Genomic DNA, 25,258 nt, shown 5'->3' with positions numbered 1-25,258 from the left:
ACATTCGTACTGCTCAAGAGTTAACGTTTCATATTAATTCAAGGTTTTGTTGGCACGATTAATATTCCATCCATGCGCGTCGTGCCGTTGTATGTGCGTTTTTGTATCAATGTTTACCGCATTGTAGGGGTGGTTACAATTCATAAACCTCCAAGGAATGCCACAAACTGTCGCAATTCATGATTGTGATGTTATGCAGGAATGTTCTCTTTTTTTTAAAGACAACAATGGTAGCGCCTCCCGTGGCTGCAGGAGTGACACACACTAGTACAACGGACGTATTGAACAACATTGATGAGTAGATATGCAATTACGTGTATGTATGGCGAGTACTATGAGGGGTGGATGAGTAACACAGTGATTCGCGCACTGCACTATGAACTGAGAAAGTCAAGTTTGAATTCCTGGCCACGGCTAATGTCAGCGGCGCGTGATATCTGAACCCGTCCTAGGCACCAACCCACATGGATCAGTTTGGTGAAGTATGGAAAAACAACTGCATGATGGAAAAGCATGGGGAGGTTTTCATGCAGAAGTGCATTGCGCTAAATGAATGTAAATGATTAGAATTATTATCGTGTCATTCAGAAACAATAGTAATCAATGAATTGATGCATCACTTCACAAATATTGTATTGCATTGCCTTTGTGACCCATGTCTTTGTTGAAAATTTTAATTTTAGTCTCACTTGGTTTTAAATGAATGAATATATCTTTCTAATCGGTCCATCCACACAAGGTAGCAAAGGTGCAGCACTGCAATTTCTTGCTCATGCCCCTGCTGATGGAAGGGCCTCCACTAGAGGGAGCTTCAGAGCCCCCTCTAGAGGGTATTTGGCCTACTCTGCCACGCTGGCCAGACGTCCCGGAACAGCTGGGAGTACCGACGCTGGATCCCACCACAACACGTGACCTGCGACCTCGTGCAAACGTACCGTAAAACACCATGAGGTTTCCCAGGCTCCATGAGCCAAGAAGACGCTCGGCCTCCTCCTGGCTGCCCACGCTGTGGCCCAGAAGGCAGTGCAAGCGCTGAGCGTCAGCCGGGCTGGTGGGCTTGCGTGCGGGCGGAACCACAAAGTCCAAGGCCATCTCGGAAACCCTGGAATTATCCAAAAGGACACTTTTATTTTTAAATCCTTTATATTAAGTTCACTTGCTTGCTTGCTTGCGCGCTTACGACCGTGCAAATCTTTCGTTCGTTTTTTAACCCACTTCCCGTGATCCAATCGAGCTGACATTTTGCACACAGACTCGTTGTTTTTCCCAAAATTTTACACTTTTTAGGAAAAAATAAATTATATTTAATTACCAATTGCTTAATGATGGCAGGCAATCATCTGCCCCATAAGTGGCAGCCATCTCAAGCCAGAGGACGAGAGGACTCTAGCCGCCACGCATATAAAGAATTTATAGTGAAAAACTTTGTTTTTACGGGTTAATTTTGTTCGTGTGTGTATGCGCGTAGCGTGTTAGGAAGCAGTAGCCAAGTGGTTAGAGCACTGTGCAACAAACACAGTAGCCGGAATTTAGATTCCAAGTCACGGCCAACATCTGGGGTCGAATATCTTAGCAGGTCATGGTTCCACTTGAGGTCGACTCAGCAATAAAGGAGTACCTGGTACATTGTTTAAACATCAGCAATAGGGAGACAAAGGCGGCCATGTGTGGTGCTAGCCACACCACCCTCTCATGTGTCAGGCTGCCTCTTCATGGGTGCTCGCTATCAGCACTTGCCCTCAGACCCTGAAAAGGCCATTTCGGCAATCTTTGCCTTTTGTTGAGATGTGTATGCAAAAAATAGAAAAAAAGCAATGCATACATTAAGCTAAAGCATGTGTCAAATACAAATGTCATACTGCATCAGCATGGCAGGTTTTTTTATGGACTACATAAACCACTTTGGTAGAGGAGAGATCTCAACTTTCGTGTTAAAAGTTAGACGTTTAAGATGGAAATGATGTCTGTGTTGTCGTATGAATCGGAGAATTTGACTTTAACAAGGTCACTGAAAGATAAAAGATTACAGCTTTCTCAGGCAGACACAGGCTGAAGATGGCAGGAAATAAATGGAAGGATAGGGTGAGCAACTTGAACGTTTGCAATAGAATATGGCAATAAAATTGTTGTACGGGAGGTTGTGGATGTGTGGGACGTGTGTGCAGGATGGATGCCAGGTCTCCAAGAGAGACACCGCAGTTGGCACTCACAGACCGGCGATAAAGGGGAAGGACTAACACCAGACGGTGGGATACTGCAAGAGCTGACATTAACGGTCAGGTGTAGACTTACAACAACTCAAGAGATCTAGCGAGAGGAAGGACAACGCGATGCTCAGGTGCAGCGGCATCAGCAGCATTGGCGATGACGACGTCTTGACCTTCAAAACTTTTAAAATTAGAATCGGCGGAGACAGTGGATGAGGCGACGGTACCTGCACCCGTCGATCCAGACGGCCAGCCTGCCGTGGGCGTTCCTCTTCCCCTCGGGACGCTGCTGGTAGGACAGTGCCAAGTGCTGCCACTGGCCAAGCGCCAGCACGTCTTCCGCCGTCTCTGCCTGCGCCAGCAAGTCGACCTTCTTACCATCGCCTGCGTCGACCACCACCCTGGCAAAGGGGAAAATGCGTGTTGGCACCGGGGCACAGTTTACACCACACCGTTAGGGTCATTACACAGAAGTGTTCCCAAAAATGTATTTACGTGTGTGCCTGCATACATATATTAAGTGGCTGGTAACTGAATAGTCGTTTGATTTCTGGCCAAGGATAACATTAGTGGTGAGTGTGATATCTGAATTGGTCTTGCTGCCCCCACTGTCCCCCCTCCCCTCCTTCAGTCGACATTGACAAGTGTGGTGAAGTGGGCTTAAAGGAACCCATGTGACCAATGCATAGAGAGTCCTTCACTGGCAAAGCGCACACATTTAATTGTACTGCGATGAATTTGAATCTCTAATGAGGGTTTTGACTTTTCTAACCATGCTATGGGGTTGTTTGCCGGCCGAATCGCCTTTAAAAAATACCTTCTCACAGCTCAATGGCCTTTACTCGGTGGGCAACGAAAACATTCTCAACTTCTTCTAAGGCATCCAAGCTCCAACATGTGCCAACGCCGCGCCGTGCCCGTTACCTGAACGTGAGCAGGCCGGCGTCTGGCTCGGCCCACACCTGCAGCATGAGCGAGCGCGAGCCGAAGGACAGCAGGTGCAGCAGGCCCTCGTCCACCATCCGGTCGCCCGCCTTGTGGGGGTTGGGGTAGTCGATGACCACCACCCGCTCTCCCTCTGTAGGGGACCACAAATCAAAACGTCCATTAGCTTTGGATGCGTCTCATAGCCCTCTTTACCACTGGCACACCCGAGCCACGCCAGTGCGGACCCTCGTGGTGCGGGTGGGTTTTTTTCCCACGAGGTATTTGCCAAGCAGAGCCGGAAGCAAACCGGGTCAGGTAGGGGTTAATCGATTTCCTTCTAAGTTGCATCAATCAGTACACTGGGTAAGCACCACAGTTCGGCTTCTGCAGTGGAAAAGCAACCTGGCGCCATCGGCATGCGTTTTGGGGTGCGTCTTACTTTTCCGAGCGCCTCATAATTAGAATAATACGATAAATAAATACTCCGTTCTGTTTCCTGCCTGCATGCACTTTTCTGCCCAATGAGCCTCTCATCACTTAAAAAAGTGTCATAATTAGCGACGATGGCCTGCAAGGCTGCAATTTTATTTCATACAGCCCCGTGGCCACGTAAGGCCTAAACGGCCCGCCACTTAAATTTACATGTCTCTGTGAGCATCTTCGCTGCCGGTGCTAATCAGGCACTCGATGAGAATATCTTTGACATGGCAAGACCGTTTAAACGCTTGTTCGTTCTTAGTCACCGGTTATATTTCAAGCACTTCTGAGCACACACATCAATGTTTTAGAATCTATGAATGTGTGTGGCGTTCCAAAGGTATTTGGAAACCCTATTCTGTTCTCGGTTAGAAAAAATGTTACACGCCCATGGGTTAGTGGATCAATGAGAATGGAGACAGTGAAGTGTGCAAGGTTCCTCCTGATTCGGTTGTCACCCAGGAGAAAGTAAACAAACAAGCAAATACACGGTTACATTGTACTCTGTTCCCAACGTCCGTTGACTTGTAATAAAAAAAAGAAAAAGAAAAGCAACACCATTAGATGTAATCCAATACGGATGATTGCACAACGTTTCTTAATCTGCACTATTGTACCCTTTTGCCAATATCAAGAACTGAATTGATAAATATAGTAGGTGTTAAGACGTTCAAACTCCAGACACCCGTTACAAGTCATAAAGTCTGCATTCACCAGGCATACTTGGGGTAAGAAATGCAAAGAAATATGCTTTGATAATGCATGGTTGTGGCTCTCACTAAAATATATTATACGTGACTATTTGAATCAACGCAATACAATTCTTAATGTTTAATTTAAATACATAAAATATCCCTTAAAATAACACAAAAAGATATGCAAATTAACATTTCCTGATATTCCACAAAAGATAAAATATATAAATAACGAAATCAAAAGGTCTGCATTGCAAGAGGCTGCTCAAAAGCTAATCAAATGTTCTGCAAAAATGTGTAAATTCTAAGACCCTTAATTGGTACGAATAACGACAGAATCCGTAGACTCTTTACAAAAAGGAAAATGAAAAAGTAATCAAAGAAAATACCAGGGCTGTCGATGCTGCTGTCACGGAACACGAGGAGACGGTTCTTTTGGACCTGCGGACACGTTCGCCGGCCCCTCCGGCCGCGGCAGCGCCGTTGTCCTCTCCCCCAGGGCCCCAGCCGACCCTGAGCCACAGGGAGGCGCTGAACCCCGCCGGGCGGCCCGTGTGCTGCTGACCCCACGCCTGGTGCTCTGCCGGCAGCGCCAGCCGGACGGAGGAGATGACCCAGGGCGATGCCGGGCCGCGGGGGCCGGCGCCGCCGCTGCCGCCTCCGCCGCCGTCGTCCTTGCGGGACGGGTCGGGCCGCGTGCACCGGAGGAACTCCTGGAAGGCCCTCTGCACGGGGCTGGCGGCCCGGGCCTTCACGCCGGCCGTGGCCACGCGGGCCATGGCGTGGAGCGCGGCGCCGCCGCCCTGTGCCGTCGGGAAGCTGAGGAAGTGCGACGGCACCGCCTGCGTGTTCGCCTGCACCACCTGTGACAACCCGCTGAGCAGCAGCTCCTGAATACAGAGACGATATACAGCAACATCGTTATACATTGCCTGTACAGGGCGGCCTTTAAATGAGTAAGGTAAGGGTACAAGGTGCAGCCCTGCAATTGCCTGCTCATGCCGCTGCTGGCCAAAAAACCCCCACTAGAGATAGCTTTAGAGAGCCCCTCGAGAAGTGATTTTGGCCTAATCTACAGACTTGTTGTTTGTAAATAGGTGAGAGTACCCACACTTTACCCCACTACATACTACCTGCTGACCGATGAACTGTTGCGTTCTTGAACTGGGATATTAGGTGACATGCATTGATGAGTATTTTTGTACGTGAGAGGGAAATGGATAATGTGGATAAATCCCACAAATACCAGGAAATCACATTTAAAAAAACATAGTCACCAACCTACTTTCTGTATTACTTCACAACACAAGTCATGTAATAGTCTTGCAGATGTATTGCATCATGCACAACATACATATATATAGGTATGATCTGTATATGCTGTTTCAAACAGCTGGATGACACAGGCCCGAACCAACAAGGCCCAGTGCTAGCGTAAACACGTCTTTATTATCATTAAGCCGCTCACACTTTTTTTGCACGTTACGAGTTAACCATGGCGACTGCTCGTGGGGCGAGTGTGCGGGGCGAATGGGAGGCTGAGCGCGGTGGCTGCAGCACCGTGGGCGGGCGTTGCTCCGAGAAGAGGCGCAGCAGCAGGGTGAGCTCCTCGGAGGACATGTGGCTCGTCGTCATGGCCACCAACAGGTCCACCAGCGCCGTCTGACACTCTGGGCAGTTGCGGACGACACCAGACCAGGCACGAGATGTGTTGGCCAGAACGACATGCCACGCAGTCTTGCTCGACCGTGTTGATTCTCCGACACAAAACGCGGTGCATTAGTAATTTACTCTCTCGGCACCGCATGTGGTTTGTCCATATTTTCCGGTTTGGACCAAGAATTTTTACTTTTAGATAAAGTTTAGCAGAAGGACTTGTTTGAACATTCTGCGCTCAAAGCCTTTTTATCTCTTTGTGCATAGCCTCTCAAAATGCAATGCTCACTTTCAAAGTAAGGGTTTTTCTCCATTCCACACAACTCTCGTCACTCATGCCCGAACCCCTTCCCCTGGGGATAATATTCAATTTGCAAAGGGCACTTATATAAAATAGATTTACTCGCAGCCGTTGCGAATTACCCATGCCGCATTTCTGTATATAAACAAGCACAGGCGCCCAATATAGCATAAAGTTACATAACTACCCTATGACGCACTCCAAACGAATTTTAAATATTGTAAAAAAAAAATGTGTACAATACATACAGTTTTTTCCCCAACGAATGCACAATCCCTTCATGCCGATCAATTGTGTTGTTACGAAGCGAAATGTTTTCTGCCATCCTTTGTTCACACCTCTCATAGCCGGATCTGCTTGGCCAAGCAATGCTGTGAATCCTATCAGAAGAGTCTTGACCACTCCCTGCAAAACATTTCCACAGCAACCTAATTCAAGATTTTCACAGGCAATGACTAAAATGCTCACGTAACAAAGTACCAATCCTTTGCATTTCAACACACAGTCATTAAATCCCAGCAACAATAACAACTTGATTATAATTTTGGCTTGCATACTAAATTCAGTTTCACAACGAAAGTAAACCATCCAGAATTAATGCTTTCTTGACTGCAGGAATTCATATTCTTTGGGTCTTTCGGTATAGTCACGTAGATAGGTTCACAGAAAATAACAAAAAACTACGACGTTTCAATCGCAACACAAACGATCGTCATTATGTGTTGCGATCGAAACATCGTAGTTTAAAAAAATATATATTTTAACCTATCTACGTGACTTTACCGAAAGACCCAAAGAATATAAACCATACAGCATAAACGTGTTCAAGATATGCACTCTCAGTGCCACTCTTCTCTCTTCCTGAACTCTCCATGACAGCAACCAACCCAAGGCTTTCTCTGTCGAAGGCCTCAGCGAACCCGCACTCAGGTGGGAGGTCGGCCTTCTCCCATCATTGCCCAGAATGCCCATGATCCACTGTTCTGTATAGCATCTCGAAATGCAGTTGCATTTAGACGTAATCGTATTATATTGCGCGCAAGTGAGCGGAGTGAATCGGAGAACAATGGAACGTTAAAGTCGTTAATCGATCCCCGATAGCTTTACACTGAATTCTATAATAACAACAAAAAGTGCCGTGAGTTGGGAACTGGGTGCTCCGGATCCCAGGTGTGACGGACGAACCTGCTGGTAAAGCGCGACGCGGTTCTGCTCGCCGCCACGGGCAATCTCCAGCAGGGTGCGGAACACGCGGGTGGCCACAGAGAGCTCGAGAGGAGCAGCCGCGAGCAGCTTCAGCACCAGCACGCACAGCTCCGGGTAGGCCAGCTGGCCCGGCAGGGGCTGAGGGCTGGCGCAGGCCGCTGGCCCTCCATCCATGCCCAAAGGAAAGGCCGGTCCCGGGGCCAAACGAGGGGCCGACTCGTCCTTGCTGCCTGCCGCCCGTCACAGGCAGCCGGAACCGTGTAGGCAAATGCGAGTGAACGTTTTTGCAATAGAGTTTGAAATGATTTGTGAAAAGCCACTCGCACTCTGCCTTGTCTACGATTGTTTTCGAAAAGCCTCCAACCCCTAAGCGATTGCTGCATGAGCAATGAATTCCAATTGACACCACAACGCAGCTCGTTGTGTGCATTTACAAAATTTGTTTGGGACCAATGCAATTTAAAGGTTATGGGCAATAAAATCACGACGGTGGCTGCTCATTAAGTTTGAAACAAATCTGTGTCTCCCAAGACAATTCGGTGGAGTAAATGCAGCTCAGAATGAGCAGGCGTTATTGCTTTGGGGCATGTAATGCTGCATCGATTCTATGAATAAACTATGAACTATTTATATTTTACCAGGTAAGGCCCACTGAGTTATATAGCTCTTTTTCAGAAACTACCTGGCTGCAAATAATCGATCAACGAAGTGGCTTATGTGGAAATGTATAGCAGACAAATACTCTAAGCACATGTTTTTAAATGTGGAGGGGAAAACCGGAGGGCCCGGATAAAAATCCATGCGACCACAGGGAGAACATGCAAACTCCAAATATACAGGCATCAGGGCCAGGATCTAACCCACGACCTCCTGCATACCAGCTGAGGCTGATAAAATCTCGCCTCCGATATATACATACACACGCATCGAATCATTGCTCACCTTCCTCTGTGTTGTCATCCGGGTTACTCTCACTGTCCGCTTCATAGCCGCCCTCCTCTCCGCTGCAGCCGCCCCCCGGCGAGTGCTCCGGCTGCATTCCCTTGACCTCCTCGGGGTCGTCAAACGGGTCGGCGCTCCACTCGCCATCGAGGGGGAACAGCTCCTCGTCCGCGCGCTGCTCGGCAAGAAACCACGCGGCGCGAGGGTCAGACCGCACTCCGGCGCACGGTGAAATCATGACTGTTGCATCAATGTCGGCTGCGATCAAACCCTAGCCGTCACCATCTGTCATGGTTCTGCGATGTAACGATACATGGCACAAGCCGATTTTCATCGCTCCATCCGCCTGGTGGATGTCCTCTTAGATGCGTGTCATCTTTTGGATAACGCTTTCCTTGGTCATCGGCCATCGTCCCTGCTAGTGATGTGTTCTCCCAAGCCAAATGACTGTTTCTAACTAGAGTTATGTTCTATAAGTAATTCCAAACTTGCATCTTCGCCATGCTTTCATGCGCAATCCAGTTTTTGTTGCATTTCATTCGTCAATGTCAACAATTCCAGTCCATATGCGAGAAAAAAGTGCGCATCGATTAAAAAAAACAACCTGACCATCACTCTTTGGCACGTATTGTGACGGGTACTGCAAGATTCGACCGTGTCCGTCCAGTGCTCGGCAAGCTGCATTGGCTTCTGGTTGCCGAACGTTACAAGGTCGAACTCATTACACACAAAGTGCCTGCGACAAATTAACCACAATACTTTGCCGATCTCGTCAAGCAGCATAAACCATCACGTGAACTCCGGTCATCCTCACAGTAGATTTTGGCTGGCCATCGAACAAAGATGGTCACCACTGTGGCTGTCTGGAACGCTCTTCCTTCCAATATTAGAAATCCAGTGGAGCGATGCATCTTTAGAACTGCTTTTTGTGTATAGTTTGTTGTCCTTCCCCCACACCTCAGATTGGCACAGTCGGCTACGTACAGTGTGAAAGAAGTTCAACATACATACGTACAATGCCAATCGACTAGAGCTAGACTGCCGACCTTTTTGTCGTCGAAATCGAGCAGGACGTCATCCGGAGGGCCTCCCGTGAGGGCCACACGGAGCAAGGCCTCGCACAGCGGCCGCGCCAGCTCCGTGGCCAGCAGCCCGCTCTCCGCCAGCAGGCCCCACAGCTCCTTGAGGAGATCCTTCGTCGAAAAGCCCTGCCGAGAGCCCAGCGCAAGCAACGGCCGTCACACTCGGTAGAAAAAAATAATCAATATTCAAGAGCCGCGATGCACCGTGTGGTGAATACGAGACGGTGGTTCCTTAATAACGTCACCGAGCGGTCCTTAAAGAGCCACCGCATGCGGCTCCAGAGCCAACCCCTGGACGTGGGAATCGTTTGCTGGTCGGTGCAGGGCGGCCCACAACCGGTTCAGATATCGCTCGTAGCTGATGTTCGTCACACCCAGGAATCAAACAGAGGTCACCGGGCTCATAACGCAGGGCACTAACCACTGCGTCACCACTCCCCCAAAGCATATATAAAATAAAAAATAAATATTTTGAATACTAGATTTTAGAAATGTTCTAAAAGTGACTCAAATATATATATATTTTATGATAAAAATCAAAATAAATACAGAAAAAGTGTTAGGTTAAGATTACACGTGCATCTTTTCCTTGAATTTAAACCTCGTTGTTCATTCCAGCACGCACCTGCCCAGGAAGGTCATTGTCCCTCTGTTGGCTGCCCGTGAGCGTGCAGCCATGTAGGCAGACAGCCAGCAGGGCTTCCAGAAGCCTGATCTTCACCAGCTCGGGCCTATCCGGCCTATCCGTCCTCTCCGTTTCGCACGCACACCAGCGTCCTTCCTCGTTGTTGCTCGTCGCTTCCCGTTTTACATCCGGCGCCGCGTGCCCGTCGGCCGCTCTGGCCGCGTGCCCGTCCAGCCTCTGTCCCACGCTCTCGGATTTACTCGTGCCGATGCTGGAGCTCCTACACGACGCGGGCCACCCGTCGCCCGCTTCCGACGTCGGAGTGACCTCCGCGTCCGGGGCATCCGCGTCGTCGCCATCGTCGTCGGGAGGCCGCTGCGAGCTCCCGTCGCAGCTCTCCGCGCGGAGGGTCTGCTCGCCATCGGCGGGCTCTTGCTGGGTGATGGTCTCACTCGATTCTGAGAGCGCGGCGGCAGCGACGTGTACCTCCGTCGTCAGCTGCTCAGTGCTGGAAAAGTCCGACGACGTGTTGGATTGCGTTCGCGGGAGGGCGGCTGAAGCCCCGGCGTCGTTGTCTTCGGCTGCGGGGGCGGCCTTGGGCCTCCGTCCCGCCAGCCCGTCTTGCCGGGGAGCACCGGGGGAGGGCGAGAGGTCTTTGATGATGATCGCCGCGAGCCGGCGGCACACCTGCAGCGCCCCGCTGCGGGCCAGACGGCCTCGAAAAGCCAGGCTGGCCTGGCACAAGCGTCGGCACGACGCCCAAACGTCCGCCGCCAAGCGCACCTCGCCGTCGGAGGTCGGCAGCGCGGCGCAATCGGGCGAGAGTCGGGGCAGGGACGAGGCTCCGTAGCGCTCGCCCACGCAGACGCACGGCGTGCTGTCGTAGCCCGAGGTGTCCTCCGAGTCCCGGTCGGTGGAGTCCTCCCCGCCCTCGTCCCTCGTCACGCTCAGCAGAGTCACGCACAGGAAAAGGTCTGCGGCTCGCTGCTGATGATGATGCTGATTGTGGTGGTGCTGATGTTGGTGGTGATTGTTGTGATGGAACTCGGGGCTGCCGTCTCCGTGACTCTTTTTTCGTCTCATCGGGGTGACGTGGCCATCCCGCAGGCCGGCGCAGAGTCGGCTCAGCCTCCTGCGCGAGCCCGCCCCCGCCTGCACACAGCCACGGTCACACGCAGCATGATGTGAGCGCACCCACTTTGCAACCATGAGGTTTTACCATCGTCGTCATTATTTGAGGATTTTAATGTGCCCCACATGTCATTGCATCTCAAAGTGTGTAAACAATTGTCTAACGTGGGAAGCAAATTGTCACACATCTGTGAACATAAAAACTACCAATTAATGTGCAAGGAAACACATTATAGCAATATAACAAAATAAACAATTAGTATCTGTCTGTTTCCACTTAGAATGCATGCGAGTAGCTAGTCTGGCTCTTAATTGATCCAATCCCGTGGATACATTAATATCATCAGATGGACTGTTTCTCTACAACTATCGCCAAAAAGAAAATTATCCCGTCATCATCTGTACAATGTTGTATGTTTATGCCGGATTTTTGTATGATGGTCACATGTTTCTAGCAAAACAAGGACTTTATTTACTGGACCACTCAAGATCCCAGTTGTTGAGATGACGGGACACATGTGACAGGGAATGGCCTGCGGAAGAGATTCTTCGCAGGACTTCTGGAAAATCCTTCCAGTGGCCTTTCTTTCCTTTAAACAGTAGGGGTCGCATCTTAGCACGTATTCTGCAAAGGGATTGTCGCATGACAAACTGCTATTTTTAATTCCGACGTTTAAACCACTATTTTAATTCTCAGACTTATAAATAACAGTTTGACTGGCATAACTGTCATGCGACCACTACTTTTAAATCTCAGAATGTGGCCAAAACAAGCAGAACATCGAATGTAATACAATGTTTTTTTTGGTGTCACTGGTGACCCAGCTGAGCCCATCACTACACATCAGAATCCGGTTGAATCACATGGGTGGTTTCCCAGATTAGAATCCAAGATATCACTGACACCAGCTCAAGTACTGTGACCTCTGGGCTACTCGGCTATCTCCATTCACGAGGCTTCTTACATTTTACCTTCTCAACGTTTGGCGAATTCACACAATTCAGGTTCACGATTCAATGAACCAATTCCTTTATTGGCTCGTTCCTATTGTCTCCTTTATATTTTATGTCGCGTTTGTACTGTTTGTCTCCTACGGGCAGTTCGTGTAGAGGTAATATTTATTTAGATAATTTGCATCAAGTATAAAACAAAATAAATGTTTATACACGCGATTCGACGCATGTATCACGGAGCATAGGAATACATTTTTATTGCTAAATCGATTATTTGTCACATTAATCAAGAACTGAGCCAAGATAAGAATCATCGCAACATTATACTTTTTTTGTTCGTTTCAACTCCAAGCTTGTTAGGGATCGTTTCTTGTTGAAGCGACACGTTACGTCGCCGCAGTACCTCGTCGGACTGCGGGGAGTCGGGAGCCAAGTGAGCGGAGTTGGCTGGCGTCTCGCTGCGAGGCCTCGCTGCTCCTCTGCACGGGCTCGGGCCCCTCGGCCTCCTCGGGGCCCTGGCCCTCCAGGGCCAGAATGAGAGTGTGGAAGACGGCAAGAGCGGCCGGCCTGACCTCCTCCAGGAAGAGCAGCTCCGTGACCTGGGAGAGGCCGTCGCTGACAAGAAACAGCTCCAGCAGCGACCTGCGCACAAGGGGATCACCCCCCGCCCCACCACCACCATTTCAACCGCCGGGTTTGTGGAAGCTGTGAGTCATATGAAAAACAGTCTAATGCTTTGACAGATTCTTCCAAAACATACACTTTTAATCACTGAGGAAATGGGTTAGAGACTGGGGTGTGGCTCTCCAATACAGTTTGGTCTCATTACTGAGAAGACCGATGCCAACCTAAAGTGACTGTATAAATGTTTTTTAAATCACATATTAAAATTGTTTTTTATGTGTTTTGCTTTTGGAGATCACAAAACATATGCATACTATCGTGTGAAACAGAAAGGGTATAATCTGTACCTCATTCACCAACAAGCAAAGCAAAAGCATTTATTTTTAATCGCAACCATGTGATTTGTCAGCTCTTAATGCCTCTGTGTTACGGTCCTTGGCGAGCTTAGCCTCGACAATGGCTCGTGATGACTTTGTACATTTTAAAGTCACGACGGGTTAAAGTTCTTACTAGGAGCAGTCCGTGAAATGTTGAATAATAGCTACATCGTGATCACGCCAACATGCTCTCGTGACAAGTTCTTAAGATGAAAAAAAAAAGACTCTCAATTCAAATGTTTTTAGGGCATTTTGAAGGGGGGAGATTTTTCTCTCCCCTTTTTTTGCCAGGAACGGTGCAATTACGTAATCACTTTTTCAAACATAAGCAAAAACTGGCAACATGGTAACACGTCACATGAGCTGAACACAACAGGAGGACTTGTTAACTTGTGAAATAGCAAGACGAAGAAGTGGAATGCTACGCTCTATCGTTCCGTGCTCATCGATTCTCCTCGCCCCAACTTGTCCAGACTGCCCTCTAAGTAAGATAACTGACAAACAGGTGCGCTAACACGAAACTTAAGGCATTCCGAAGAGTTTCAACAGTATAATGTTGAGAAATATGTAATTTTGGGTGACTCTCCTGAAGGTACCTCTGAATTAAATATGCACACAGCAATAGCGGTAATGACAGGCAATATCCATACGTCATTATGTGAATTGCACTGTACACATTACGTGTGACATATGTGACCTTGTTAACAATGACAAAACATTAAATATATTTCACTTCAGTGGTCGGTCAAAATGTAAGAGTGATTAATTACCTAGACTAACAAGTGTTAAAAAACGACTACTTTGTCAAGCAGAATAATGAGGTTAATATCAGCAAAAAACCTTGATTAATGATTTAAGAATCAGAATATTTATCTATACTGGAGGAATCCGATGGATTCTGAAGTTATTTTTCACAGATGTCCAGTAAGAGTGGGTAAGAACGTTACAACGACAGTGCAAAATACAGGAAAGGTAAACAAATCACCTTAACGGATACAAATAAAACTAAACTTTCCCCATCCTACCAGGCAAAGCAACCTGGCCACGAATGATTTACAAATTACACATTTAGTCAATCCATACTGGTGTAATCTCTTACTTCAAGAATGTTCATCCAATCAGATCAAAAAAAATCAGATATATATAAACAACAATAACAAATCGTAAAAGGGCCTGACTTTACTGGGCCTCCTCACCTGTGCTGCAACAGAACGGGCACGGCTTCCAGGCACTTCCTTATGAGCTGCGGAGAGGGGCATCGGGCGTGCAGGTGGCACGCGTGCACGCACCCACCGGCCGCCGCCTCCCCGCCGAGCCCCAGCTGCCGGGCGTGCTGCGTCGCCTCCACACCCTGCCGGATAGCGGGCGACAGCACGTGCACGTACAGCTGCCGCCGCAGCTCCGGACCGCCCCGCCGCGCCAGATGGCAGAGGTGCCTAGCCACCAGCAGGGCGGCGCTGGGCCCGGCCTCGCCGAGCACGGGGCCCCGGTAGGCCGCCAGCGCCTCCCAGCGACGCGGCCGGTCGACGGCGTGGGCGGACGACGGACTGCTGCCACCGCTCTGCGCCGCCGAATCCAGGCCGCTACCGTCGTCGTCGGCGGACTCGCAGATCTGGCACGCCGTCGAGGGTTTGGGCTTGCCGTCCACGTTGCCCTGGTGGTTGCCCCCCAGCTGATCCAGCAGCAGCTTCCCCAGCACGGCGAGCGCGTACTGCTGGTACGCCTTGCTGCCGGCGCCGACGGGTGACCAGAGGCTGCGCAGGATGGGCCTCAGGGCCGCGTGCAGGTCCAGGCAACAGCAGACACCCGCCCCGCTTGTGCCGGACAGGAGACGCAGCGCAAATTCAGATGTTTGCACAGACTCCAGCATCGCCAGGCAGCGGGCGCTAAATATGGCCACGCAACATAGTCCGTCCGTCGTCTTGCCCGTCGCCCCGAGGCTCGCGGCATCCTCCCTGCCCTCGTCGTCTTGTTCTTCAAATGGGTTGAGCGGCATTCGGCTGGGGGTGAAGGCACACATGGGCAGGCCGCTCAGGTCGCTGTGATGGTGCTCCTGGGGGCAGCTAGGCTGCGGGCACGCTCGGTGGTGGAATGGCTGATGGTGGTGGCGTTTCCGATGGCCACTGGCCGGGTATACTTGCTCCACTCGAGCCTTCTTTAGGGCGCTAATAACCTCAGTGATATCATCTACGAGGATTCGGATGTAGACCCGGGCATCTCGAACCTCCAGCGCGCCCATCGGCAGCGACGGTGACGGGAGCAACAGGTGGTGTTGCCGTTGCTGCTGTTGCGTCGCGACAGATGACACAAGTGCCTCCAGGTCAACCAGAGATTCCTGCAGGAGATCAAACCCCTGCTGCTTGACGAACTCCTGAATCAAATCCACTGCCTGATTCAGCAGAAAGGGATTAGAACCGGCTGCTTGTACGTACCGCAGCATAAGTTGCAGGGTCGCATGGATAAGCTCCGGCAGGAGAAGCAACCAATGGTATCTACTTTTAGAGTCATCTTGTGGCTCAAGGCACTTGTAAAGGGCCAGCTTCTCCTCTTCCTCCTGCTGCTGAACCTCTTTTAAAGTCCGCTTCAGCCTGGGGGCAAAGGGCTCTGCCCTGGGTCGCTCTAGGCCCAATTTTGCAAGACGGGCAGCGTTGAGAAGGTCGAGCGCCGCGGTGCGCAGCGCGTCTGGCATGCCGTCGGCTTCTCCGTGCAGCGCGGCGTTCGTCGCGGTCAGCAGTCGCAGCACGGCGTGAAGCAGCATGCGCTGCACGAAGGCCACCGTCTCGCCGGTCCACCCGGCGGCCATGACGCCCGTTTCAGAATTCCTGTCGCCGCCCCCGAGGGCCGACAGGAAGCGCAGGAGGGAGGGCAGCACCGTACACACGGACGCTTGGCCCCGCGTCGCCGACGCCAGCTCCGCCTCGCACAGCTTCCCCAGCAGGGAGAGCAGCACCCGGCACAGCTCAAAGGGCGTCCCGTCGGCAACGTGAGCGTCCCGACCCAGGCCTAGCACGAGGCCGGATGGGTCGTTGGCATTCACGACGTCCAGCTCGCACACCGGAAGCCTCTGAACCTCGGTCTCGATGCTCGGCTGCACGTGCGCCTCCACGTCCGCTAGGCGAGTGGCCTGCTCCTCCATGGCGGCGCCGCCGCACCCGAACCTCTCCAGGGACTCGCCCAGAGGCAACGGGTACGACCCTCCGGGCTTGGGCGGGCTGAAGTCCTCGGACGTGAAGAGGCCGGTTGATGCCAGGGACCGGTTGGGGGCCACTTGCCTCCAGTTGGCGAGCAATGTGGCGGCAGCGGTGGGGCGCTCGCTGGAGCTCAGCTCGGAGTCGGTGGAGGCGTGCGGCGCCTGGGCCTTGTCTCGAGCTTCATGCCCAGGCCCTCCCTTGCGGTGCCTTCGGTGCTTCCGGCCGGCGCTGCCACCGCTGCAGTTGTACCTGCCCGAGAGGGGGAAGGCCGTGCCTTTGCGGCTAGGGCTGGGCTGCGGCTGTGAGGAGGCCTGGCTGCTGCTCGCGGAAAAGAGATTTTCACCGAGGGGTGGAAGATGGTAAGCTGCAAAAACAAAAAACAAAGACATTCAAATCAATAAAAACATTTATCACACACCATATAAAAAAAAAACACATTTATCACGCAAAGCTGAGATGGAAGCATAGGATGGCGCTGAGAAAATTAACTAATTTAAACTAAACAGAGGATACATGTATTTAGTCTCGTCTTAAAATCACTGGTTGTCACAGGTGATTGGACTTCAATTGGCAAACCCTTCCAGACCACCGGGGCAGCAGATGGACAGCTCCATTCTGCTGTCCTTAGCCGAGAGGATTTCACCCACAGCAGCAGCAGCAGCAGGTCCATCGCTCAGATAGGCTGGTTAACCACTTGTCTTTGCTATAAAGAGCAAGCAGTGGCGACCTTGAACTGACTCTTGCTACATTTTAAATATGTTTTGATCTAAAGGGTTGAAGGCCTGTTTGATCATCAATTATATCTGATTTGAAAGTGCAGAAGGGCATTTAATGTTATGAACTAGCGTTTACAATAACGCACAATATAATGATAATGAGCATTCATATTTCAAATGATCTCCATTTGATGATTGCAGTGAGTTTTTACCGTTGTATATTATAGCTCCCAAATATTAAACTGGTCAAAATGTAAGAAAAAATATATTTAAATGTTTTAGAGGTAAAAAATTCAGATATGCATAATACACATTCTGTCCTTGTCAAGAATGTAATCTTACTTAGTATTAAATTACAACTTCAACATGACAATTATGCACTTTGTAAAATACACTGAATGTGAATATTTTAAATAATAAGAAAAAGTTCAGGTCTTTGCTAGTTTAACAACAAACCAGAAAATTGGAAAATAAATCTGTGATGCAAAATAGAACAGGTTCCCAATTTGAAATGACGGACAGGCTGGCCAGTCCTTGTGCTCAATATAACAAGCTTTATTGATGGTTATTGACATTGATGTCTGGAAGAAAAGCCACTTTTCAAGTTTCTGAGTGGAATATGAATGGCTCCCCCATTGATAGCCAAAATAATTCTCTGCCACAGTGAGCAACTCTGCACAATGACAATGAATAGAGGAGTATGGCCATTTAAGGAGCGGCCATGTAGACAGTGCACAGGAGGCCACTCGTGACGTCAGTCTCGTGGACGGCCTGACCAGTGGTGCTAGCAGCTAGTCCACTGGGGCTCCTTGCCCATCAATTGAGAAATGTAACTAAGAATAGAGGTGTGGTGATATGAGAGAAGAGAGATACTGACAGGAGAGAAATAAGAGAGATTAATTTTTTGACATTATCTTTCCTTGGAACTGATTTTAAGCTGGAATATATTTTTTCTCTCATTAATCCAGAGCCCCTAGAGCTTTTTAGGGCCCTAGCCTCTTGCTTGTGCCTTGTTCCACCACTGTGCCCAGTGGAAAGGAGAGACGTTGGCGTGCCTGTAAGCTCTGCTAGCCGTGACGCCGGCATTTAGAGACCACGAAACGATGTTTACACGAGGAAGCACAGCCCGCCTCTACAATATTTATAAAGGAATCGGATGTTTTTTTAAAATCTATGCTTCAATAGAAATGCAATGAACTGTCGAGAATTATTTATAGCTGCCAAGATGAAAAGTTGGGCATAACATTTGGCTCCCATAAGTGGATATCTTGATCAGGATTTCCATCCGTATTTGTATTTCAAAACGTTGATCACAGCGTTATTAATTTAGCCTTATCCACAGGGGTTTCATATGCAGGAGTATGCCTCCATATAGTTTTTTTTTGGTCAGCATCTGTACATTCATGAAAATTAAAAAAATGTGCAATGATACATCTATTTTCATAAAAACGAAATCTCCAATTTGATCTTACCATATTCATCGTAATACATTTTTTGAAACCTAATATAATGACAGCCACGCAGGGTTTCAGGATAATTTCATCATTGCCAAGTTATTATGTAATACTTTTTTCGATTCAAGTGTTTATTTTGTTCCAGTCATTGCTATGTGTTGACAATGAGAGACAGAATGAAGAGCACACGGGAGAACATACGCAGGTCAGTAACATAATCGAAACCGTTGAGACGAGGCAAGACACCACCAAAAGGGATCCTAGCCAATGATCAGGAACAGTGACGGTTAGGAACAATGCTGGGTGGATTGTTATAATCGCACAACTGTGAGAGATGGCAACTACTTGATTATTTTTTATTTACTCATTAGTTATTTTACATTCATATAGTAGTTTATAGAATGCACCAGTAACATGATATTACTACCAAAATTATTATGGAATTGTTTGATCAATTATGGCGTTTATTATTTACCTACTGGTGGTATTTTGAATTATTTGTACTTCATACATTCCCACGCTCTGCGATCATCTTTGTGACATCACATTATCCAATCATCGAGCTTTCAAATGGCACCACAGCTGAAGCCACAGCTGCAACAATGCAACGGACAACAACAATTGTCTTTCCGGTTTGCTTTAAATGTTATATTACTGCTGCGATTGAAGATGCTTTATTTTTGACTCAATAACAAATGCCAACTGCTTATACCGGAACACTGCTCCAAGTGCATTTTTATTTAAAAACAGGCAACGTACTGTACCTAGATGTACTTGAACACATTTTTTTTAAATTAAATATATTAATTTTTAAAATCCGCCTTAAAACCTATTTATACACTTCTGCTTATTAGACCTTTAGTTCATTTAGTAAATGATTCTTATTTGTATGCTGAGTGTCAGCTGCTGCTGTGTCCTGTTCAGCGCTTTGAGATCCTTGATGAAAAACATTATATGAATGTAATTATTATTAAATAGAAAGGAGACACAACCTTTGAAAATAATACACACAATGTGCAGTGTGCACAGATGTACAAAAACATGGGATAATATGGCTGACTGCGCGAAAATTATAAAACTACCCCAAACAAAAGCACACGTGCATGCACACAATACAAGTCCATTATTACAGCTTTTTAAAAGAGAAGAATTACTTGATGGGCCCATTCCACGAGTGAGGTTACAGGTTTCCTTCGCTCTATGCGGGTTCGGTTTGTGCGATGTGACGGGCATATGAAGAGCTAACCTATTTCTACCAAAAATTCGCTGAATGCGGCCTGAATTCGCTCGTGTGTGGCTATGCGTTCGTACGCGGGACAACATTGTGCGTGTACTCTACGCGCTACTCGGCAGGCGAATGTCTCCTCGTGCGGTTTCCGCTGTGCGAGCCCTTTTCTCGGAATGTATCTCCCGCATGAAGCTCAAGGGAAACCTGTATTTAATTTATGCATCAACATTTAACAAAAAGAGGTCAGGTACATTTTGTCCCAAGGGGCCTCCATAAATGACGTCACGCAATTTTGGACGATTTTTGACCCCCCCCCCCTTCGTCACACGGCATCACAAAAAGTCAGAACCTACCTCCAATATGACGTCACAAAGCTCTGCCCCCCCCCCACCCCAAAAAACATGCTTCAAATCGCTTTAAACTATTGTCATTGTAGTGCGTATTTAATGTACCGCTGCACTCTGATGTTGTAGGAGAAAACATTTATTTAAATGTACAGTATATTTAATTAAGTAGAACGTGTTGTCTATATTTGTTTAAAGTTGCGCATTTTGATGTGACGTCACATTTCTCAAACCCCCCCCCCCCTCGTCACACATCGTCACAAATGTCTGACCCCCCCCCCCCCTAGGTGCGTGACGTCATTTATGGACGGCCCCCAACACCAACACTGTCGTGGGTGAGAATGCCACATGGCGGCTATGCCAACACAGAAGACTTGTTTACCAGCCCCCCCCCTGTACTCTGCACATTGTGTACGCATCTCAGTTACTTTGCAATACAAATCGATGAGTCACTCAACGGCTTCGAAAAGGGCACCGTTATTGATGTCATTATAAAATGCCCGCTTTTTGTCAATGCAAGTCATGCCCTCTATATATTTTGTTATTATTTGGAAAAAATGTAATGCGTACAAAGAGTAGTAAAAAAAAAACATTTAATTTTCGCCACCCTATAATCCAAAGCACAAACCTGCATGCCATAATACCGAGTGACGCAATAGCACACGCACTACGTAAATGCTTTGCGCACGTAGCCGCTAAAACCCCTGCACTGCCCACGAGTCGACAAAGCACGAGCAAATATTGCGTTTGGTTTCATCTTAATGGTGATTAAATGTTCTTAAAATTGTAATTTAAATGGTGGCTCACACACTATGCTAGAAGCCCCAGTAAACAACAATCGATTCCCATCCACGGCTTACGTTAGATTGGCGAAGGATGTCGTGATCAGGCCTGGGTTGCCTTGCTGCACAAACCCACACTAGCCAGAATGGTGAAGTATGCTCAGAAACCGGCACAGCATGGGGAGGTCTTCATCCAGCAGTGGGGATTGAAAGAGGGCTCTCAAATTATTTCGAAATTTTAAAAACAAAGTTCTCAAATAGTGGCTCTAAACTGACCTTTGATAAAGGACCTGATTAAATGTACTCTTTGGTTTTTTCTGTAAAGTCACATAGGTAAAAAATTTAAATAAATTAAATTAAAATTACTGAGGCATCAGACTCAGTAATTTTGCTGGAGCAGTCAACACCCGATGACGGTTGCTTGTGTTGCTTCCAAAACGTCGTGATATAATTTAATTTAATTTTTTACCTACGTGACTTTACCGAAAAAACCAAAGAGTATGAATCCTTGCAGTCACGAAAACTTCAAATCTAGAACTGATTAAATGTGTTGATTGATTGAGATCAAAGAATGGTGGGAGATGGTGCTGCACCACTGGGATTGCAATGAATGATTTGACTCCCATTTGTTCCACTGGATTGTGGGCTGCATTTGTTTACTGCACTGCAAGAAAGAATGTTGAAACAAACTTGCATGGCCACTCGAGAAGTCACACGTTAGCGTAAGCTATCGGCGAAAATACAACTGCCACAAAACATTTTACAGTGGCTTGCTAAAAGAATCTTTCCCCACACTCCAAAATATTTATTGCAATGTATGTTGTTGTATACGGCGTACACAACTGATGCTGCCGTGGTGTTACCGGTTCTAGCCCACTGGGACTCGCAATCCAGAGGAGGTTAACGGCCTCACTTTTCCAGCAGGCAATTGAAACAATGGGGCACGTCTTAAATCCCACCGTCAGTAAGTGGGAGGGCAATTTAACACCCCAGCAGAAACCCCCCATGCTTGCAGCCATCTCCTGGCCACAATATCACAGCCCAACCTACAACACCTGGCAAACTCTGGTGGTCAGCAACGTGAGTTCGAACCAGGTTCACTCCTGCGGGACTTCTTGAGATCTGATACCCGGTGCTCAATCACTTTAAATAAAGAGTTCTTACCTTGGTCATGGTTATTTATATATATATATTTTGAGGTCGCAATTTGTTTTCATTCCCATTTTATTGAAGTAGGTTTTATAAATGTGGAAGAAAAACACTCACTTTTATATTATTGGTTCTTTCGGCAAAGTCACGTGGAAGGGAAACAATAGAATAATAAAAATATAAAACAATTAAATTCTCACTAACACTCACTTTATTTCATATATTAAACTCGGGTCACCATGGTCTTTTGTCGAATTTTACATTCATGAAGCATTCAGAACTTGTCCTCTAAAGGATGACCCCACTCACTTGATTTGTTCTGGCCCACAAAAGCGGCGCCAAGCCAATTAAAAGTCGAGGATTAATGCCCCCAAAAAACTAAATGTTCCACACTCCCAAATACCGTAATGGATGACTGTGGGCGGTAAGCCGACACCCACTTCCGGTTTGAGTCACATTTGAAAAATATTCTATTATTTTTAACCGTGCCAAATTCCAAGTGACCCTGTGATGTGCAGCATGATTAAGGTGTATTTATAGACTCGGGTGGCCTCCACAAGAACCTCCAGCTTAACCGTGAAAATAAAACGGTTTGAATTCTCTCAAGAGAGCCAATTACTCTAGGCACTTCCAGATATGTATATTGAAACTTTAAGCATATTATTGTGCAATAATTATATTAGAAGGAATTCTAATTCTCAAAAGATGGGATATTGGACAAGGCCAGTAAGCTCTCCCTTATACGAATATAAAACGTTTATATCATGATCAGCAGCAGTATAGATCATGATCTATCCACTGCTGCAAGGGCTCCCCCAAGCCATCACTATTTCTCATGGTTCTAAGATGTCATAATCCATCAGGCACCTACTACACGCGAGCCGATTTCATCACTCCATCTCAGCGGTGGATGTGTTTTCTCCGGAATATTCCCACGATTGTCTGTCAATTGAAAGCCATAAATCTGGGAATTGTTGAACCCCTCGTAATTATAAAAAAAACTGTAACCATTATGAAAGTGTAACCCACTTTAAAGACAGACTGACAAAAGGGATCGTGGAGTTATAATAAAAACTTACATTTGTAAAGGCGCATTTCATCCGTAGATCCCAATGTGCACTATTTATGAAAGCAGGACCTACGTCAGCAGTCCTGCCGCTGTGTTTGTTTCACCTGATGACGGTTGCTTGTGTTGCGATCGAAACGTCGTGATCTATTAATTTTCTATCTCCGTGACTTTACCAAAAGAACCAAAGAGTAGAAAGGGAACTGCAGGGTAAATGGGCAGAACTCGGGGGTAAAGACAAATTTAAAGAGGCGAGTTTTCAAACTCAACTAGCTATAAAGACTCCCATTGTCTTACTGACAAAGTCTGACAAAGTCTGGGAGGTACACAATGTCAAAATTCCGATCACCCCAGGAACAGAGCCTTGACCTCGGGACTACTTAGAAGAAGGCCATCCCAAGATCTCAGGGACCTCTGCCGAGACTCCACAAGCCCAACTCGGCAATTTTAAGACTCCTATTGTGCCGTATCAATATCTGTAGCTCAGGGAATGGCACTAAGGTGCCCTTATATATTGGGTGACAAACGTAAATGCTGGGCATGTTTGAAAATAACACAGCATGATCCAGTGCATAAAAAAACATCATCCTCATTTAATGAACTGGAATAGCAGCTTGTTCAAATATTTAATGTTTTCTTTTGCCTTGCTGAAGCACCGTGCATGTTTGAATGCAGATGTTTGCTATTTTAAAATCAGAAGTCACGCTGGCACTGTTGGCCTGTGACTAATCGATGGCATGCTCTTCATGTGATGGGGGGGAAAAAATGTGCACTTTAATAAACTAATTTCTATTCTCTGCCATGTGTCTCTGAGCGTTTTACATTAGAGCACACACTCTGGAATTTGCAGTGGCTAAGAAAGGGAAGGCTCCAGGCCAGGATATCTTCTCCAACCCCCCCCCCCCCCCCCCCCAAGGAAGGACCAATTTGCTAAGGTACACACACAATGTGGTTTCAAGAAAATCGGCAAAGGATTTTTACCGAATACAAAAATAGGATTAACTGGTTCCTTACACAGCGAACGTTTCACCACCAGAGATACCGTTTGCGCGACTTTGGTGACACAACAAAGCACCGCGTTTGCCATTAACACATTTTCATTGCGTTTGGCTTCGTAGTTCATGGGGGAAATGTTGCCATTGCAAATTAAGGAGCAACAGCACCAGAAACTATATGATCTTTAAGAAAACCATATTTGCACAACGTAATAATGCCACAGTTTTTAAATATTTAAAGCAGATACTGTATATGCGCACAAAGCTTAACCTAAGTGAAACATGTCACTATTCTTACTAATCTTTGGTGGTACATTGCCATTAAGAATATAAATCAAAAGGCTGGCAGCATAACTGAAGGCCATTGACACGTTTGAATATAGACAACTAGAAATCACCTAAATTTCTGCATTTACTGAAAAACACACACATATATACAGATACCAACTGTGGTACCACAGTACAAACATTTTCATGTTCTTTGTGGCAGTTTAAACACAGCATGGTTGCCTGAGCAGAATTTTGATAGGATGTATACCGTAATCCAAGCAGAATATCATCACATACGTGCATGCCGATTCATAACAAGACGTTCATGTTGGTTTTCAAAAACAAGACCGTTTGAAATTTCAACTATTTAACGGGCTCTCAAAGATTAGGCGAAAGTGAAAATATGATAATAGAATCTAACCTGAAAAGAGACTCTAAGAACAATGCAGAGTCTGTATAAAATTGAAATACGAAGCGTCGTGCTAAACGCGAATACAATTACGTTGCAAAAGGTTATGGTTCATAAAAGTTTAAATATCAGGAGGCATACACGTGGTCATGCATCGTATTCTACTCTAAGCTACGTATAATATGTTCCGAAAATCATGCCGTTGATATTTATTTTTGCGTAATATCTAACGCCATTAGCACTGTGCAAAGATAATTAATCTGCACGATTGTGTCTATTAATAACAACGCCAATGAAGACAGAATCTCCGAGTGTATGAAAACATTACACTATAACTACGCTCACACCTCTCCATTGTACAAAACTATATATTTCTGTTTACACTATGCCAAATAGAAAATAAAGTAGATACTGCACACCCTTAATTCAATGCAATATAAAACCTGTAAA

The 25,258-nt window shown here is 47.2% G+C and overlaps 1 protein-coding gene across 1 annotated transcript in view; it reads right to left on the bottom strand.

The window, feature by feature from the left end:
- The window catches only part of LYST (lysosomal trafficking regulator), a 135,309-nt gene that overhangs the window by 54,074 nt on the left and 55,977 nt on the right, over positions 1-25,258 (bottom strand). Inside the window, 14 exon segments of the mRNA XM_061559492.1 lie at positions 936-1,102; positions 2,435-2,608; positions 3,132-3,285; positions 4,696-4,743; positions 4,746-5,196; positions 5,867-5,976; positions 6,602-6,668; positions 7,449-7,699; positions 8,412-8,586; positions 9,458-9,619; positions 10,119-11,270; positions 12,607-12,651; positions 12,653-12,845; positions 14,401-16,759. Coding sequence (XP_061415476.1) covers positions 936-1,102; positions 2,435-2,608; positions 3,132-3,285; positions 4,696-4,743; positions 4,746-5,196; positions 5,867-5,976; positions 6,602-6,668; positions 7,449-7,699; positions 8,412-8,586; positions 9,458-9,619; positions 10,119-11,270; positions 12,607-12,651; positions 12,653-12,845; positions 14,401-16,759 — 5,508 coding nt within the window.

This window comes from Lethenteron reissneri, chromosome 25 (assembly GCF_015708825.2).
Source record: "Lethenteron reissneri isolate LAM-NWPU_2019-01 chromosome 25, ASM1570882v1, whole genome shotgun sequence".
Classification (NCBI taxonomy): domain Eukaryota; kingdom Metazoa; phylum Chordata; class Hyperoartia; order Petromyzontiformes; family Petromyzontidae; genus Lethenteron; species Lethenteron reissneri.
The sequence above is the reverse complement of the archived record's forward strand: the minus strand, read 5'-3'. Positions and strand labels throughout refer to the sequence as shown.